The following is an 18,344-nucleotide window of genomic DNA, read 5'->3' as shown; positions in this document are numbered from 1 at the left end:
GAAGGCACGCCACCTATGGGGCAAACTAATCGTAAATGGACACGCTGCCTCACACACACACACACACACACACACACACACAAACAATTACCTACATGAAGCCTTGTTTTCACTTTCCCTTATTTTGTTTGTATTTTTATGACAGGTACCTTTGGGTTACAGGAGTATACTTGTCTTCAAGAACTGCTCAAGATCAGTACACAACTAACTCAAAAATTCTAGCTCCATATAAAATGTCACCATTTTAAAATAATTTTACAATGAATTGTATTGTTACTCTCCATTTAATTTATAGGATGTTTGTCCGTATTTTGAAACTAAATATGATGTAACAATATAAAATTAATCCTTGGCACAATTTCTTATTGTGATGTACTATTATTAAAAATTTGTTACAAAATATTTTTAGCTTACCAATTTAAGCATTAAGTTTTTAGACTGTTCCCACCTATTTTACTTTGAAGTAAAATGCTGTAAAGTAACTTATTATAAACATCAAGTAGAATTAATATATATTTATATATAAATATTATTAGCTTAATTGACATATAAAGTAAGTGAAAGTACAAAGAACAATCCTTTTTTCTTTACTATAATGCAAAAACAGAAAACAAACTTAAATAGGTATTCTTATTAGCAAAAACATTTTATTGTTATTCTGATGTTTGTTGATTTGAAGCTACCGCTACGAATTATTAATTAAATTAATTAAAATATAAATATTAATGAACATTGGTACCAGGTATGCATTGGTCTAGGTCCCTGCACGTGCACACCTCACCTTTTTTGGGCCAGACCTAGAACCCTTTAGCGCTGGCCTATAACTACGTACTATAACTATGGTAAGTGTGCGCCCAACGCGCATGACCTCAACAATTTGACTTCACTTGAAGTGCGAACGCACATGCAAACTGTGGAGCTCGGAGTGGTCTAGGTCTTGTCCAGCTCAGTTCAGAACAGAACAGAACAGAACAGAGCAGTCCGGTCCTGTTGCGTGCCCAGCAAATGGCAATGGTAGGGATCTGAAAGGAGAATGTCGGAGGTGGTCGAGTGCCGAACTGACCCTTCACTTTAGCAGCGAATGTTTTGGGTCAGTGCTCAGTTGCGTTGAGTTCGTGACCAAAGGCGGGCGTATTTTTCATTCCAAATTCATATTCATATTCGTTATTAATAAATCCTCGACGGCTGTGAACAGTCCACATCGATTCCCGGCCCCATTCGGCATGATTCGGCGATTGTCTGGCGAGTATTAAGAAGAAGTCATGGGCTGTGCCAGCAGCACTCCCATGGTTGCAACTGCGGGCAGCGAAATGCTGAAAGCCGCCAGCCATGTCAAGCAGAAGGGCGAGGCCGCCGTAGAAGGTGTGTGAGTGTGTGTGTGTGTGTATGTGTGTTACCAATCCGAGTTGGCCATTAGTTGGTTTTGGACAGCAGATGACATTTAAGAGTGTGCAATCGAAGGGAAATTCCAAGCTGCCATCGAACGTATACTCGATATTCGGGGCGTATACTTAATGTTCAGACTAATATATGCCTAGATCTACCCAAACATATCCAAGTTTTTTTTGTTGACAGATGACATTTAACATAGGTCAATTGGAGAATATAAAATTCTTCTGAGCTCTCGTAATAATCTATTATGTATAGAACGTATAATAACTATTAAAAAAAAAAAAATTCAATGACCAATAAATAAAAATCTTTTAAAAAGAGTTCACTACTTACAATTTTTTTAAAAATGAAAAATACAAGCCACTCGTGAGGGGTCAAGGCCCTTGCCCAAATCAATATTAAATCTAGTTAATTTACAGCCACCACCAACGAGCAAGTAAATTCCCACTTAATGCGAAAAAGAAATTCGATACATCCAGGCACAATGAAGGCAATAAATGTGCTCGCATTTCGCATTATTATAATAACAAGCCACGTAATAAAGGACAATTGGCCAGCGCAATGCGTGTCGCCGAGCCTTTCGGCCTGATTTTTCGCCTTTACTCCGCAGTGGGTCGCAAGTGAAAGCTGCCTCCAATTGCCATCAGCCGACCATATTTTTATACATTTATTTAACGCATATGAAGAAAAACGACTTGGTTGCGTGACCGAGCCGTCAACGAATTAGAGCAAAACATTGACTTAAAAATATTATACGTACATGTGCACTGAGGAAAAGTACTATTATTAAGTCGGGATTATGCTCTCTGTGTAATAAAGAAGATAAAAAATTTATAGACATTTCAAATCATTTAGAAAAAAAATCAGTGCTTTTTTTAGCTGTAAAACATTTATTTGAAAAAATATGTTAAAGGGTAAATAAATAACATTTAAACCTTCAATACATAATGTTGTTAGCAATGCAGGACTTTAAAGCGTTATTGGTTTCTGTTTATTATAAAAAGAAAATATTTTTATTAAATCTTATGACTTATATTTTACATACTTTCTTGTCTTTTGACATTTATTCTTTGCGGCTATCCAAATATTTTTTCAACTGCACATTTGTGTACTGTACTCTAGCACTCTCAGGAAATGGCAAATGAAAGTGCTTCCATTCCCCTTGATCCTTGCAGACGCCTCTGCGACGCTGACCACCACTTTGGACACGGCCAAGGAGACCGTTGGCACGGCGGTGGCGGGAATTACCAACGAGCTGGGCAACGCCTTTAAGGAGGGCACTCAGGCTCTGGACGAGGCCAAGCACAAGGTGATGGAGGGTCTGCACCTGGAAAAGCCACCCGAGACCGATGAAAAGCCCGAGGCAGAAGAGGCCGTGACTGTGCTGATCAGTTCTCGGGCTGCGACGCCCCAACTTCAGGAAGATGCGGATAGCCTGAAGACTTCGACCCCGGAGCCCGAGATCGAAAGGGCCTTGGCCAACGAGGAGGAGAGTCCGCCCACTCCGAAGCCCTCGCTGGAGGAGATGGTCCAGCTGAGTGCCGAGGTCTCTCAGGTGGCAGAGGAACCTACTGTGGCCGCCACCGCCGAGTCATCCGCTCCGGCAGCTGAGGCCCCTCCAACGGAGTCCTCCGCCCCCGTGGAGTAAGTAGGCCTAGAGAGCACCTGATGCATCGCAAATCCGTAACCGTTAACCCGTAACCGTAACCCGTAGCCCCATCGCAAATCCGTAAATCCGTAGCGCCACTGCACCCTGAAGTTTTCGCGTAGTTTGTACCTGCAACGTTCGCTTATGATTCGTAGTTCTCGTCGTAGCATCCCGATATTTACATTTATTATAGCCTAATCAACATATTACTATCTTCTCCCTCTCTCTCTCTTCTTGACTTGTATGTAAATTGTAAATAAACTTACTTTACTTCTATGTACATATCATATACCATGCCTTTGTTTACTTGCGACCCCAGCAAATCAAACTAACAAGAAAAGCAACAGCAAAGTCTTGTACGTAGTATTGGTAATATATATTGAATATTTTACACGGCTATCTTTGTTTTGTTCGGCTAGCCGGATATGTGCGTTTTTGCAAAACTAAGAAAGCTGAAAATGTGAGCGAAAGCAATAATAAAAGTTAAAGAAAAACATTATGCTATTGAAGTTCTCTATTGAGCAAATCTATTTCCTTAAGAAAAAAACTTTAACATATGATAGTAAGCATTTAACCACACAAGCAATAGTAATTCACTGCTTTAAGTGTTGAAAGTCTATTTTTGTTAGAAACTTAAGTTAGTTCTGAAATGTACGCAAGATAAATTGTTAAAGTAAAGCAAGTTGAATTCTCCAAAAAATGATAAAATCTAATTTATCCAAATATTTAAATAGATTTTTCTTACCGATCATTTTAATTAAATTGAGTCCAGTTTTTTTTTTTATATATATATGCTGAAAGTTTTGCAAAGCCCAACATTAAACAGACACTCACATAATAACTAAACAACTTAAGTACTTCACAAGTAAAGGAAAAATCCAAATGACTCTTCACTAACACACCAACACCTTTCCACACCAAATTCCATACACACTCACTCACAAACCTCCAGATCCCGTAGAGTGCGTCGCAAGTCCTTGGGAAAGGACAAAAAGGATCAAGAGCAGCAGAGGCCCAGTACTACAGAGTGGGAGAAGTTCGCCGATCAATTGGCCAAAAGCAAGAAGTTCAAGCCGTATGAGAGCTTTGCCCACAGCCAAAATAAGTTCTCCGTGTACCAGGATCACACGAGCTTGCGGGACAAGCCGAACCACTATGATGGTCACTTTAGCGGTGGAAACTCGCAGAGTGCCTCTCAATCGGATTTGTCCAGCGGCCACATAACTCCAGCCCCAACGCGTCGAGGTCAGCGGGAGTTTGCCAAGTTCGTGGGCTCCGAACAGCCGGGAAGTATTTCAAGGTCCAGCTCCAGGCTCTCGAATGCCGCCTCTTCCAGGACCTTTGATTTCAATCCACACCGCGAACGCATCAGTCTTCCAGTGACCAATCGCATTAAGTCCGGGATCCAAAGGGCTCCAGCGGAAAGGATTTCAGGTTGGGGAAGAGGCAAACCGGCTCCTCTGGCCGAGGAACCTGGTTATGGCCGCAGGATGAGCACTGGGGTTATCCCGCAGCCCTTGAGATCCGAAAGAGAGAAACTCCTAGTTACCGGAAGTCGTCGAGTGGTACAAACCATAACCCCGACAAAGGAAAAGCCATCCAAGAAGCAGAATTCCAAATATATTTCTTCGAGAGAATCATCGCAATTGGAATTTGATTCCCACAAGAGTCCGTTAAGGGTCACCAAGCCATTATCGAAGGATATAACTCGCTCTAGAGAACCATCTTTGAATGAATTTGATGCGTTAAAATCACAAAAGAGTCATTTTAGAGGATTAAAACCAAAGGATCAACATCATCCTAGAAACAAAGCGGATAAAAGCCCATTAGGAATTCAAAAGCCTTTATCGAAGGAATTAGCTCGCTCTAGAGAAACATTTTTAATTGAGTTTGATTCGTTAAGGTCTCAAAGAAGTCCTGTCATAGAATCAAAAACAAAGGTGCAACATCCTTCTAAGCATATATCTTCCAGAGAACTATCTTACACAGAACTTGAGTCCCAAAAAACTGAAAAAAGTCCCCTAAGAGTACAAAACCCTTCGACAAAGACTGCTGCTAGATCTAGAGAGCCGTCCTATATTGAATTTGATTCCTTAAGAGAAAATAAGAGTCCATTAAGAGTACAAAAGAATGCTGTTAGATCTAGAGAGCCTTCCTATACTGAATTTTATTCCTTCAGAGAAGATAAAAGTCCACTAACAGTTCAAAAATCAATGGCAAAGGAGATAGTCCGATCTAGAGAACAGTCTTTTATGGAATTTGGTTCAGTTACAGTAGATAAGAGTCCCTTTAGAATAACACAGCCTATAAAAACAAATGAAGCCCATGAACTGCCAGAGAAGCTCAGCCAATCACACCATGTTTCTTCGGAACATTTACCTCCGCGAGATCTCAGTCCCAGTAGCGAAACCCAAAGCCCAACAAACCAGAACTTGTCCTCTTTACCTCATACACCTCAAAAGACAGAAGCCCCAGAAGCTGCGGTTTCCACCTCAAAGATGCCATCACCATCCACATCGCGTGCTTCCAGCGCCAAATCCTCAGACAGCGGCAATTTAGATGTGATAATCCAACCCATGAGCAGTCTGAATACACCCAGTATAAAATCCTTTACCCAGTCACCGGATCAAGTGGTGATAGAGGGCTATGAGGACTCAGATTTGGAAGCGGCCCTGGCCAGGTTGGAGATCCTCAGAGGATCCACGGCCACTCTACATTCCCTGAGGTCCTGCAGTCCTGGCAGGCACACCTATACATCTTCCCTGCTCAGTTCTCGACGGACTTCTCCTTGGGTCATGAGAAAGAATTACGGAGGATCTCTTGGAAAGGAAAAAAAACCAGCAACATTGATGGGAAATGCTCTGAAATTGCCGCAGTCAAGCCATCAAACCGTCGAACGCTGCGATATTTGCTATAACGAGTTCCTTCTTAATTAGTTATTTTCTTTTTGTGGTTATTCAAACATCAAATTTACATTTTTCTATAAACAAGTTACTGCCATGCATAACTGTTAAAGTCACTTTAATATATATATTTTAAATTAAAGAAGTATTTAAGACAATTTATTTTGCCAGGGCCTATATGGATGTACAGACTTTGGAAATAAAATCTATTATTGCTTACCCACATATATTCTCATCAAAACAATCTTTGTAAAAAATAGGTATAAAAACCAATTGCCTCAACAGATATACACACATATACATTAACTAGCTATTACTATAAGTAATATAAATAGACATAGATTATAATGTTTTGTAATACCATATGACTAGCAATAAAGCAATGGAGCCCAACGATAAAATGCTAACCCAGAAACAAAAGAGTCGCATTTTATTGCAACGTTTTTATTGCGAAACTTTTATGGTTTGCAATTTGCCGGTCGGGAGTTCAAATCAAAACCGAATCACCCTGCAGTCCGATTTGGGTTCCTCTAATTGATGACTTAATAACGAAATTGAAATGTTTATCTTGCCGTTCACTCAATTATTCTGCCACTTGAAGTGCGGTGCGGCGGATTGAAGTGGGTTTTACGTTTTACTATTTACTATTTACGTTTCTCGCTTTACGGTTTCACGTTCCGTGTAGCCGTGATTCCACATGGCTTCCACATCTCCCGTCCGTGACTTAATGAACTATTAACAGCAATGATAGTAATTTGTTGCAGCAGCGGCGGCGGCAGCAAATGAAATTGCTTTCGGGCAGCGCAGCAGCAAACAACGAGTTGTCTTCATGGCACTTTTTGGCAAACAAATAGACAATTCAACAAAGCGACATGCAGACAAATGACTACAGTGGATACAACCAGCAGCAGACATATATCTGCTTGGATTATCGCGGGGGTGTCGCCTGTGCTCCGAGAGCCCCCCTGCACTCCTTGCACCTGCTGCCTGCAAATTGAGTTTGGCTATGGCATCTATTTTGGCACGATTTTCAAATTACGTACATTGACTCGCAAAATGTTTTCTTTATGCCGCAATTAATTCCCAGGCGGAAGAAACAGTGCCCACGGGGGTGAGCGGGTCCAAAAGTTGAAGGTCTTCTGCGGTCTCTGTGGCGTGACATTGAAAGTGAAAGAACAAGTTTTGATGGGTTTCGTATCGTTTCGTTTTGTTTTCTATTTTTAATGACTTTTACATGGCCACTTGGTTCATTGAACGCAGGAATCGCACAAAAAACGAAAAGCACCAACCGCTAATGATCTATGAAGTGCAAGTGTTTGTACTTTTACTTTCATTTATCAAAAGTGGAGGCGTCATCTTTTTTGGCCGAGACAGTGGAAATTAGCAGCAGTGGGGCAGAAAATGCATTTCTAGCACTTCATTTTCTGGTTATTTCTGTTGCCGCTTGTTAGATTGTGGTAAAACGAGCTTTTAATCAAATTTACATGTGCCAGCTATCCATACGCACTATGGGCTGGCAAAAACAAACAGAAAAAACAGCAAATTTCTTGTGTAAAATTGATTTATGCAATTGTTGTTTGGGGCAAGCAGCAGCTGATTTGTTTATATGTCCAGACGGCAGCAACAAGCATGGCAAATCAATAAGTTTATGCAACAGGCAACGATAAAATCTAAGAAATCACCGAAGACAATGCCTTAACAGAGCTTCCTGCTACAGTTTCGTTTCGACCATTTTTAAAACACTTTTCGACCAGTTTTAACAGCGCCCACCGAGTTAACAGTGCTCTGTGCGCATGCGCATGCGCATTTTCGAATTTTTCGGATTTCAATTAATGTTTTTCCTTTTCATTTCCATTTCAGTTAAAGCGGCAACGCACTTGCTGCTGGCTGCAAATAGCAACCATTTGTTAGGCAAACATTTCTACTTTTCGGCTGCTTTCGTTTGGCCTTTTGCAAACATTTTGCATAACCTGGGTCAAGACGGAAATGCTGGAGGAGGCCAGCCATTAATAATCTTTGGCTCTCGGCTTTTCGAGGCCTCAGCTCAGCTGCCCGCTGCTGGTGACTTCTTCAATGCGTTTGGCCAGAGCCTTTTGTTTCTGCCGGTCGGCAGTTGGCCCAAAACGTGCCCGCGCCACAAGCCAAAGCCAGGTACACAAGGCCCTCTACCACTCGGCAAAAAAACAAACACAAAAACTGACCAGAGCCGCTTTTTGTTTTTATGATCAAATCTTTAATTGAATTATTTTATATACTTTTCCGAAAAATGTAGTTCAATCGCTATAATATCTTATATTCTTAAAAAAAATTACAGCTCTGTAAAAATGACTTAAACTTAATGAACATTGATAAAGCAGGCAATTATATTGCATTACTTTTCTTAAAACATGTAGAATTTTCCGTTAGAAAAATATGTTAAAGCACTGGGTTGGCATAAATAATGAATGTATATCTTAGGAGTCTATATATAAAAATGTATAAGGTATGCTAGATTTAAACTTAAATTTATTGGATTTTTAATAAAATGAATAAGAATCATATTATTTGGGTATCAATGCTACTCTGAGCAAATGTTCAGAGCTACTCTAAGCAAATATCACAAAGGGTATAAACATTTTAAATGAAATGAAATAAAAACTTTAATTATTTTGTTACAATGAAATGGTTATTAAGAAATTAAGATGACACGTTGTTTTATTTTATTTTCGCTTTGTGCAGTCCCCTATCAAGTCGGTGACCCAATCTTTTTTACCTCTGCCTTTTGATCCGATCTGCATTACCTGCTGCAACGAGCTGGTGTTCAGTAGCCTCCGCATAATCCAAATTAAATTGTCAAGAGAAATGACAATTCAATACACACAATCTTGTTAAGCAAATATGAAAGAAAATACCAAAACAAAAAGCACTCTGTCATCCGTGCTCTCCAACAAAAGCGGAGACAGCCGGAAAGAGTGAGAGTGAGACCAAAACCGAGACGGAGGCTCCAAAAAGTGTCAAATTAAACTGTCAGAGCGACTTTTAACCCATTTTCGTGGGCCATTACATAAGCTACTTATCAGTTGATAACTGGGCTCTCGGGGTGTTGGAAATACTAATAGGGAAATGGAGGTGGAAATGGAATTGGAAATGCGAGTGCGAGTGCGTAGGTGGTGCGACTGTGGAGCGGTCAGGCGCGTAAATCAGCCGGGACACTCAGCCACTCGAGTTCATTCGCTCATGCGTCAGCCAAACAAAAGACTTAGGCAACGAACTCCAGCCGCTGTTGCAACAGAATGCATTCCTACGGATGTGTGAGTGTGTCAACAGCTGGGCCTGCAACTGCCGCTGCATATTCTTGGCTATGTGTGTCCAGCCCTACCCAATGCCCCCAACCATCCTGCTGCATTCCCATGTGAACTGCGCTAATTCGTGACTACTTTGTTGGGCGACTGCTGAGGAACCCGGCACACACTCCGCAAGATGCACGGAGAGAATTAAAACGATTTTGAATAAATTACTAACAACACCAAAATTGGGTGTGTCCCAAAAATATGGTACAATTTTAAGAAATATTATTATGTAATTACAAAATTAATCCCCGATTATAAATAAATATGTTTTGTAGTATTATTTAATTTATTTTGCGATTGAATATTTATGTACAGCACATAAAACTTTCTTTAAATATTTTAAGGTAACCTAAAAGATAGGTTGATTGGGAATTTAAATAAAACAGAACCATGTAATTTACCACCCAATATACGCAAATTGTTACTGTAAATATATACCATGTTATTTAGCATTATCAGTTAAATGCTTCTGACGGTTACTCCATTTTTATTTCGAACTCTTGAATTAAATTTTTATAAAAAATAAACTGTGATTTAATTTTCATTGTGTCACTTAGTATATCAGAAAAAATCATGGATGGAGGTAGTCCTGTTTTGATATTTTTCTCCCTCTGCTTAAAAAGTCAAGAAGTAACGATAAATGCCCTATAGACACACACCCTTAATCCCCCAAAAAAATGGGGGAAAACATCTGTGATAGATTTAAATGACCCACTCCCAAGGCTCTACGCTCCAGCTACCGCCTCGAGAGCTGGCGCTTGTGAGTCAGAGATCGGCGCACTATATGTCCCATTTCGAAGGCAACTCCTGCCCACGCCGCAGGCGCAAACACTTTACTTTTGTTTTCGAAACGGCGCAGTTGCAGTACCCAGTTTAAGTTTCTGTCTCAAAACGAACTACCCAACGATTTGCAGACACAACACAACACAACACACAGCTCTCATTCTCCGTTGTCAGTTGGAATCGGCTGTTTCTGTTTCGAATTTCGGGGTTTTTCTTCTTCAGCGTTCGACATCGTTGTGGTTGTCGCTTTCGTAGTCACACAAAGATAGAAATCGCATGACACGATCTTGTGGCCCGAAACAGGCGCCAGTAACCCAGTTTTCAGGTTTCAGACCAACAGCAAAAGCAACAACGGCAACGGCAACTACGATGACTCCCTTTTGGCCAAAGCCAAATGAAAATGAAAATGAAACGTTTTGGGCATAAATAAATAATGACAACAGAGCAGCCACCAAAAAGGCAACAACAAATGATCCGCCAGTCGTCCCTGCATTTGCATTTGGTTGCATGCCTCTGCCCAAGAGGTATAGTCCATTTATTAAGGCCTTTGGCATTGACCGAGACTCAAAACTACTGATTAAACTATATAGTAATATAAATATATATAAAACATTCAACTTTTGTCCTTGTCTTATTTATTTTCATTATTCTTTTTTTAACGTTGCTCAAATAATTTTGTATAGCTGATAATCCTTTTTTGAATATACCATAAAACTTACAAATTCGTTTTACATTTATGTAACTGTTCTATATTTAAAAATAATACTTTGCATAATACAAATACAATGATAACCTTTATATGTAATAAAACTATACATTTATGATACGATATTTTAAGCATTTTTGTGTCGCTTTAAGTTTTATTTGGTTTATAAATAATATAGATTAACAATAAAAACCTTGGTAACTAAATAACAATCTTGTTACTCGCTTCTTACGATTCATTCCCACTTTTACCCACAGTTCAAGGTACTTTAAAATGAGAAATGTTTAACTTATCAATGGCATTTGTAAGACATTTTCAATGATATAAATCTTTCAATCTACTCGCATGAAACTATATCAGACCCTCTTTTGGACTTTCTTTCGGTTTGTGAGGGTAAATTGGCTTCTGTTCACAAACCAAACCATTTCTCGTTTGTTGTTTGTTATTGTTTGTTTGCTGCTTGTTATTTGCTTGGGGTTTTTTAGATGCGGCATTTTGGTTTGTTTGTTTCAAGTTGTTTGGGCTCAGCTTAACAAGCAGCCAACGTCGACGTCTGCCCATTGTCTTTGTGCTTCACCGTTTTCATGTGGCATTTTTCTAGATTCGCCAACCCAGCCCACCCCCTTAAAACACGCGCCGACCTTTGACATCGTCCCCGTGGATAAACCCAGACGCTCTCGATCTCATTGGACACCGGGAAAAATAGAGCTTTTTAAGTTTGAGTTCAAAAGTAAAAACTGCAAGTAATTAAAATATAAGAACAATACAAAATATATACTAAATTAATAGTGGAAACGTAATTATCATCTTCCAAAATTTTATTGGTTAATTCCAAAGCTAAAATTATAATAAAGCCTGATAGTAAAATAGTTTGTAGAATTTCTAACAAAAAATATTTAAATTGATTTTAAATAACAACATTATATTACCTTATAAAATTCATTATGTTATTTTTTTCCATCTCATAAGAAACTTAAGCCAAACATTACAACATTTTTTCGTTTAGAAGGTAAGCAGTGATGACGAAAAAAGAGCATTGAACCTTATCATTGAGACGGACCCATAAATTGCTCGACGCCAATGCACAAACGTGTAGTTTTCGCTCAACTTCAATTCTAAGCAGTCGACAGCAATTTCACTTTCATTGTCAGTCCGTCACCCACGACATCGGCGATCTGCGCGTCTGGGAAAGCGATTCACCCTACGCATCGAACCGCGGATCCCCAGACTTTTTGCAACGGTAGCCGAACGACGGGGCGACAAACCAACGAGCATGCCAAAAATTGCATTTTCTACAACAAATCAAGGTGACTGGACATCAAGATAAAAACATAACAAACGATTTGACTAAGCCAAATGGTAATAGGCCCCGGCAACACAACATCGCCAACATCATCGGCAGGAGCAGCGATCGTGGACACGAGCTCTGGAGATGAAGCTGAGGCTGGAGCTGGAGCTGGAGCTGGATTTGTAGCCACTGGAGCGATCATCGAGCTACTCCGCCGTTATTGTTATTGCCATGGCCAAAGCCTGGCATCGGCTGGCTGGAGCTCCTGGCTCCAAATTTGGTGCGAAATTGCGTTGTCGCGGTCGCTTTTTTCCCCTTCGTCGATCGGGCACAGTGGGGCACGGGTCTTGTGATTTTTCAGGCTTTTACTTTCCATATCAAGCAATTTTCAAGCCCTTTAAGGGCAAAAAAAAACCATAGAACTTTGCTCAACGAATTTCTTCAATGTGTTTTACATTTCAGTTTTATAATAAGGTTGTAAAGCCATTTACATTTAATTTAATGTTGTAATCTTTTAATTTAAGATAAGCTTTATTTCCTGACTAAATGGGTTAACTTATGTGGTTTAGATAGACCTTTATCCGATCAATTAATTTAAAAATTAAATTAAATTAAATTAAAAATTAATAATATTTGATATGGAGAAATACTTTTTTTTGTTAGATTATTTTAAATAACTTATGGAATCGACTTTAAAACTTTCAACCCTATATTTGATGTTCATAAACATTAAAAGGCCACTTTAATATTGTATCACTTGACCTTCAAGTAAACCTTTCTTGAACCACAGTGCTGTCGTTGTCGTGCCTGTCGTCGTCGTCATATTGAAATTGAAAATAAGAATCGTATTTGGTAATTGCAATGAAAGCGAAAGGAGTGAAAACTTTTCAGCTGTTGTAGGTATGTTATTTTGGCCACTAAGATAGATCACCAAGGATAGCAGGCCGAGTAGCGGTCACTTTCTATCCTAGCGAGCGGTTCAATGACACGGCCCCCAACGCCCCCGCCTTCGGTCTACTGTCTTTTTTTTTCCTTTTGGAGTGTGTGTGCTCACTATATGTTGGGTAGATATGTATTTGTGAAGTGGACTCGAGCTGATGGCAACACTTATCGATGGCTAAGCCGAGTGCCTAAGCCGCTAAACGGCAATAACCACATCAAAATGCCAATGAAAACCTTTTGACATTTTTATCACGCACAGCACTGCCTCGAAGATCGAAGATCGGAGCTGGGAGCCCCGGACAAATGCTAATTGACCTTGACATGCGGAAGATTTGAATGCGGTGATACGGCCCCCCTCATCTGATGCACTTCAAGACCAACTCGAGTGGCCGCTGCACTTGGCTTCGGGTCTGGGCTTGGGTCTGGGCCTGGGTCTTGCCACGGGTAAGAAGTAAGAGGTACGAGGTCTGAGTTAAGGCAAGTGGTAAATGGTAAGTGTTGCGGTTGCAACATCATCAGCGCCGTCATCGAAATGTGAATGCATATGCACAGTGTTAATTGCAATCACAACTGCAGTGTGACCAAGGTGCCGACAGTTCAACAAGTTAAGTGTAATTTATAAATAAATTACTCAAATTATGGCGAAAACTACGTTTCCACCTATTAGCTAATCAAATTTCTAAGATCTATATGTATTATTTTCCCTTAGATTTCTCTGATTATTAAAAACAACACAACAATTTAAAATTTAACAAGCTCACTTGTGTAACAATGTAAACTGATTGTGTTTTTAATTTCAATCTGTAACTCAAATTTAAACCTATTTAATTTGTTATACTTACGTAAAACAAGCAGACCCAAGAAATCCAATTATCTTTCAACACTCAAAAATTATTAAGATCAGATTGTGTTTTACCATGTATCTAGTGTTAACTGGAGGCTAATCGAAACCACATGTTATCCCACAAATATTCCAGCATTTCGAAACATATTACACTGATGAAATAATTAATTAAAAAGTAACCGTTCTTTTAAAATGGACAGAAATGGCAGCCTTTAATTTTATGTTGAATATAAACAGATTTTGATACTAAATTATAAATAATTCCTTAATAATTTTTTCGAAAATCTCTTAAAAAGCAACTCAGACACACTTGAATACAATTAAATGAAATGATGTCCAGGGGCCGCATCTGATTAAAAGTCTGATGAACAAACAACGAAAGTGCAACATAAAAATGACACCAGTTGAGGTGGGGAAAAGGGGGCGAAAGGAGGGGTTCCAGGGGGCAAGGCTACGACACTTCACCTTGCGTTGTTCAAGTTGTTGTTTTTTGCTGTTGCTGCCCGACGGTTATTATTTTACACGCTTTCAGCTACAACTTTATTTTGCGCGCGGCGTTTAAACGCCTTGTGCTATAAAATGAAATTTTACGCACTAAGCGCAGCATTTAACACAAAAAACCGGCAGAAATGTTTTCGAGGTGGCCGGGGTGAATCATAAAAGTGAAACAGAAACTAAACCGCCACCAAGGTTGCCCCACACACTGCCCACCTGCCACCGAATTTCACTCTTCACTGCCGAAATGCAACATGTTGCCACTAAAATTGATAACTCTATTGACCATTTCTGCTGATTTTGTTGCTGGCGGCCGCTCGTCAATTGCTCACGTGATGATTGATTTTGCTGATTGCCAACGAGTTTGCATCTCGCATTTGCATTTTGCATTTTGCAGTTTGCAGTTTGCATTTCGCATCTCTGCATATTTACCGCGGCCAATTATAATTAATTTCCCTGGCTTGTCGCTCTCTCTCACGGCCCCATCGCAGAATCCGATGCATTTTGTCAACATCAGCTCCTGCGCCGGAGAAAAACCGAAAACGAAAGTCCGCCGACTGACTGACTGACCGACTGTCACCGTTTCAGGTGTCCACTCGTTACCTGTCATAATCAATCGGGATAGGGAAACGTCAAGCCAAGGTGCTGAAAGTCGATGATAGGTTGGCCATTTGCGCGGAGAAAGGTAGTTAAGTCGCTCCAGAAATATGTCTCAATAAGTCAAACGATCAAGAAAAGAGAGTATGGTTTTATTTTTTAAATGACTTGAGCGTGTGCTTAAATAAAACAGCTTGTTTTCTTAAAGATTCATGTTAATATTATAAATATATCTTTTATATAGGCTTTATTAAGTTAACTATTTTTTAAATACCTTTAAGATTAGACACTATTTTGGTACTTTAATTAAAGCTGTATTGCAAATAAATTATTAGGCTTGACATTTTGTATTGTCTCTAAAATAGAATATTAGGATATGTGTTGCTGCAATCTTAAATACAAAAATTTATAGCTTACTTACTACTTTTTGCTTTTTTAAAGAAAAGTTATCAGTTGAAGACAAGTGGCAAATTAAAGGATACAATAATATTTTATTATTGTTTTTATTGGTGTAATATTGGCCATTCCAATACAGGATTCCCTCAAGAGAACTTTTAATCTTTTTTGGAAAGCCAACTAAAAATCAGATGTTCAGATGTTAGGAGAGAGTAGAGTTGAACATGGAAATGGAAATGGCGAAGACCTTGTCCGTCAGTCAGATGCGGTGAATGTGAGAGTACTGACCTGCCTCTGCCTTCGATCGCTGCCTCACTGACTGACTTGTAACTGGTCATCACTGGTCACTGATCTGGCAAAGGGGGATTCCAAAGGGGGGCTATCCGAAGGGGTTTTCCGAGCCTTAAACGGATTGCAAAGGCCACTGGGAATGGCGAGGCTTCGTGCCTAAAACATTTTGCATAATTTGTTTTGCTTACTTTTTAAATGTATTCCAGCCTTGTAATTTGATTGCGTTGTTGATTTTATTATGAAAGTTGCGAGACAACAATAACAACAGCCAGATTAGCATTGCCTTTTCTCTGGGAACACAGTAAGAAATTGTTGATAGCTAATGGTGAGCGATTCCTAGATCTGGTATTTTAGAAGCAAGGCATTGAAACACTATCGTTTCCATTTTATATAACCTTTAGATTTTAAATTAAAGATGTTATAAATATGTACAGCTTTAGCTTAATAAACTGAGTAAGACCGCATAATATCACAACAAAATGAATTAGATTCGTATTGAAAACCCCCTTATAGTTTTCTTCTGCCTTTTCCCTGTGCAGACTGACTCACAGCGCCTACATTTTTATTTGTATTTTATTTTATATTTGCGGCGCACTCTGGCAGCGTAGCATGTTGCCAACAATTGAATAAAAACCCTTTTCATGTCAATGCAACATTTGTTGCTCCGCCAGTCGCAGTTCGATACAAACTAGCGAAACAGCAACAATCGGCGGCGCTTTGGCTTTGTACTTGTCTCTTTGGATTTGGCTGCTGCTGCTGCTGCAGTTGTTTCCTATTAACGATAAAAATCACATGACACGAACTGGTCGGCGATCTGGCTTCGTTTTCTGCACTTTTTTCCTGGGCCGTGCTTTGTTTTGGTTTTTGCTTGGGTCCCGCTTCGGGTTTTGGGATTTGGCGCCGGCGCCACTAACCCAGTTTTTAGCCCAGTTTTGAGCCCAGTTAAGGCCCAGTTTAACTCCGAGCTGGGCTGGCCAATTATGCCACATTATTGTCCAGTTGATTGCCGCTGTTATCGCCCTGGAATGACAGGATGCGGCCAATTGGCAGGGCCACGGCCAATGCCTGGAGATTACGCAACGTCAACGTCAATTAAATCAGTTTTACTCCAAATATTTTAAGCCAATGTCAACCGAAACCATCCAGTGTGTGCGGGTCGGGGCAGAAAGATATATGGGCCCCGTCTGCCCATCCGATCTCGATCGCAGTGGCCACGCCTGATTGAATTTATGGCCGAACTGCGGACTGAGGACTGTTGACTGCGGACTGGCCAACTGCAGATCGAGACCCTCGAGGGGCTTTGGGGCTTTGTTTACACAAAACTTTCACAAATTAACCCAACCTGTGAACTGAAAAACTCAAAATTTAATGCCCGAAAACGCATCGACTCGATTAAAATGCTGCAAACTTAATTGGGGCCCAGTTTGTCGCACATTCTGGGTGGCCCATGCAAACCCAGGCACAGTGGTTACCCTTTCTCGAAACTGTTAAACAGAGTCGTAGTTAAGTTATTGTTGTAACTTTTTGTTGATAGAGTCATGGCCAATAATAATTTATTATTATTTAAACAAAACCGTTTCCAACTTTACAAACTCGTCTTTATTTAAGAAACAAAAGCTTATCAATCTAGTATGCCAAACAAAGTATGAGTCTTTATATTCTTTTCAACGTTACCAACCAGTTTAAGTGCTCGAAAGAAGGCGATTGACCTGTTCGACGATTTGTTTATTACATTAACACAAATTTTTTTATTTAATTGTTGAAGGAGCTACGGACAAAATTAAGCTTAAGCAGTTTTTTAAATTCCATTAATGTTAAATCCTTAGATCGGTGATTTTTTAAATCAAACTTAGAAAATTATTCCGTACAAACATTAATATAATAATAAGCAGAAACTACAACGTTCTAACAAAGTTAAATTAAGTTGCTTAAGGCAGAAACTTTACCATGTTATTTTTAGAATTAGTTATAATTCATTTCTGTTTTTGAAGTCTCTGAGTGCCTTCTAACCTGGGTACTTTTTTTTTTTGTGCTCAATAAAACAGTTGTCAAAGAACTTTATAAAATGTGCTCCTATGAAAGTTACATCCCGAAAATGCTATTTTAGAGAGATCCTAATTGACCATGGTCAGCTCACTGTGCATTCGTATTTATATGTGGTCCTCCTGTTCCTCTGCCCAATTCCGCCTGCCCTGCGGCATCGGCTCGGTCAAGTGCAAGTGGCAATTTAAAGAATTGGGTGAGGAGGCTGGTGGAACGATGGATCGGAATCGGAATCGGGTGTCCCAATGTACCAATGCTGGCGCCCCCATATGTGCATAATAATCTCGGTGCTAGTCGAGTGCCGAAGAAAGTTGCCGGCTCCTCGGCACCGTTTCATGTAGTTGAGTCTGCTTCGCTGCAGTTGTTGGCCGGTAAGTGAAATGAAAAGTGCATAAATCTGCCGATCTGGCAGCGGAGAGCAGCGTAAAAAGCGCGGCGATAAGAATCGAATCGAAGCTGCGTTTTTTTTTTTTTTGGTCAATGCAAGACAAAAGAACTTTCGCTTTCGTTGCGGTCATTTTGGCCAGGTAAAAGTGGATCCAGCCCCGTGGATCATGCATTATTTAACCAAATTTGGCCATTGAATGCAACCGGTCGGGAGTAGGTGCCTGCATCGATATAACAATTATGTGCGTTTAATGAGGCGACGGGAGCAGATCGATCGATCGGAGGAGTTTGCTGATCATG

At 39.9% G+C, this 18,344-nt stretch overlaps 1 protein-coding gene across 2 annotated transcripts; it reads left to right on the top strand.

Annotated features, from left to right (window-relative positions):
- Positions 1 to 859: 859 nt before the first annotated feature.
- LOC128258676 (mucin-7) lies at positions 860 to 6,024 on the top strand. Of its 2 annotated transcripts, none has more exons than XM_052990462.1 (3): positions 860 to 1,362; positions 2,568 to 3,036; positions 3,993 to 6,024. In XM_052990462.1, the coding sequence occupies exons 1-3, from the start codon at positions 1,263 to 1,265 to the stop codon at positions 5,974 to 5,976; spliced, it is 2,553 nt and encodes an 850-aa protein (XP_052846422.1). In that variant the 5' UTR covers positions 860 to 1,262; the 3' UTR covers positions 5,977 to 6,024. The 2 variants fall into 2 exon arrangements, with proteins under 2 accessions (XP_052846422.1, XP_052846421.1); XM_052990461.1 differs by lacking the exon at positions 3,993 to 6,024 and adding an exon at positions 3,107 to 3,424.
- The last annotated feature ends 12,320 nt before the right edge of the window (positions 6,025 to 18,344 follow it).

This window comes from Drosophila gunungcola (genome assembly GCF_025200985.1).
Source record: "Drosophila gunungcola strain Sukarami chromosome 3L unlocalized genomic scaffold, Dgunungcola_SK_2 000003F, whole genome shotgun sequence".
NCBI lineage: Eukaryota > Metazoa > Arthropoda > Insecta > Diptera > Drosophilidae > Drosophila > Drosophila gunungcola.
The sequence above is the reverse complement of the archived record's forward strand: the minus strand, read 5'-3'. Positions and strand labels throughout refer to the sequence as shown.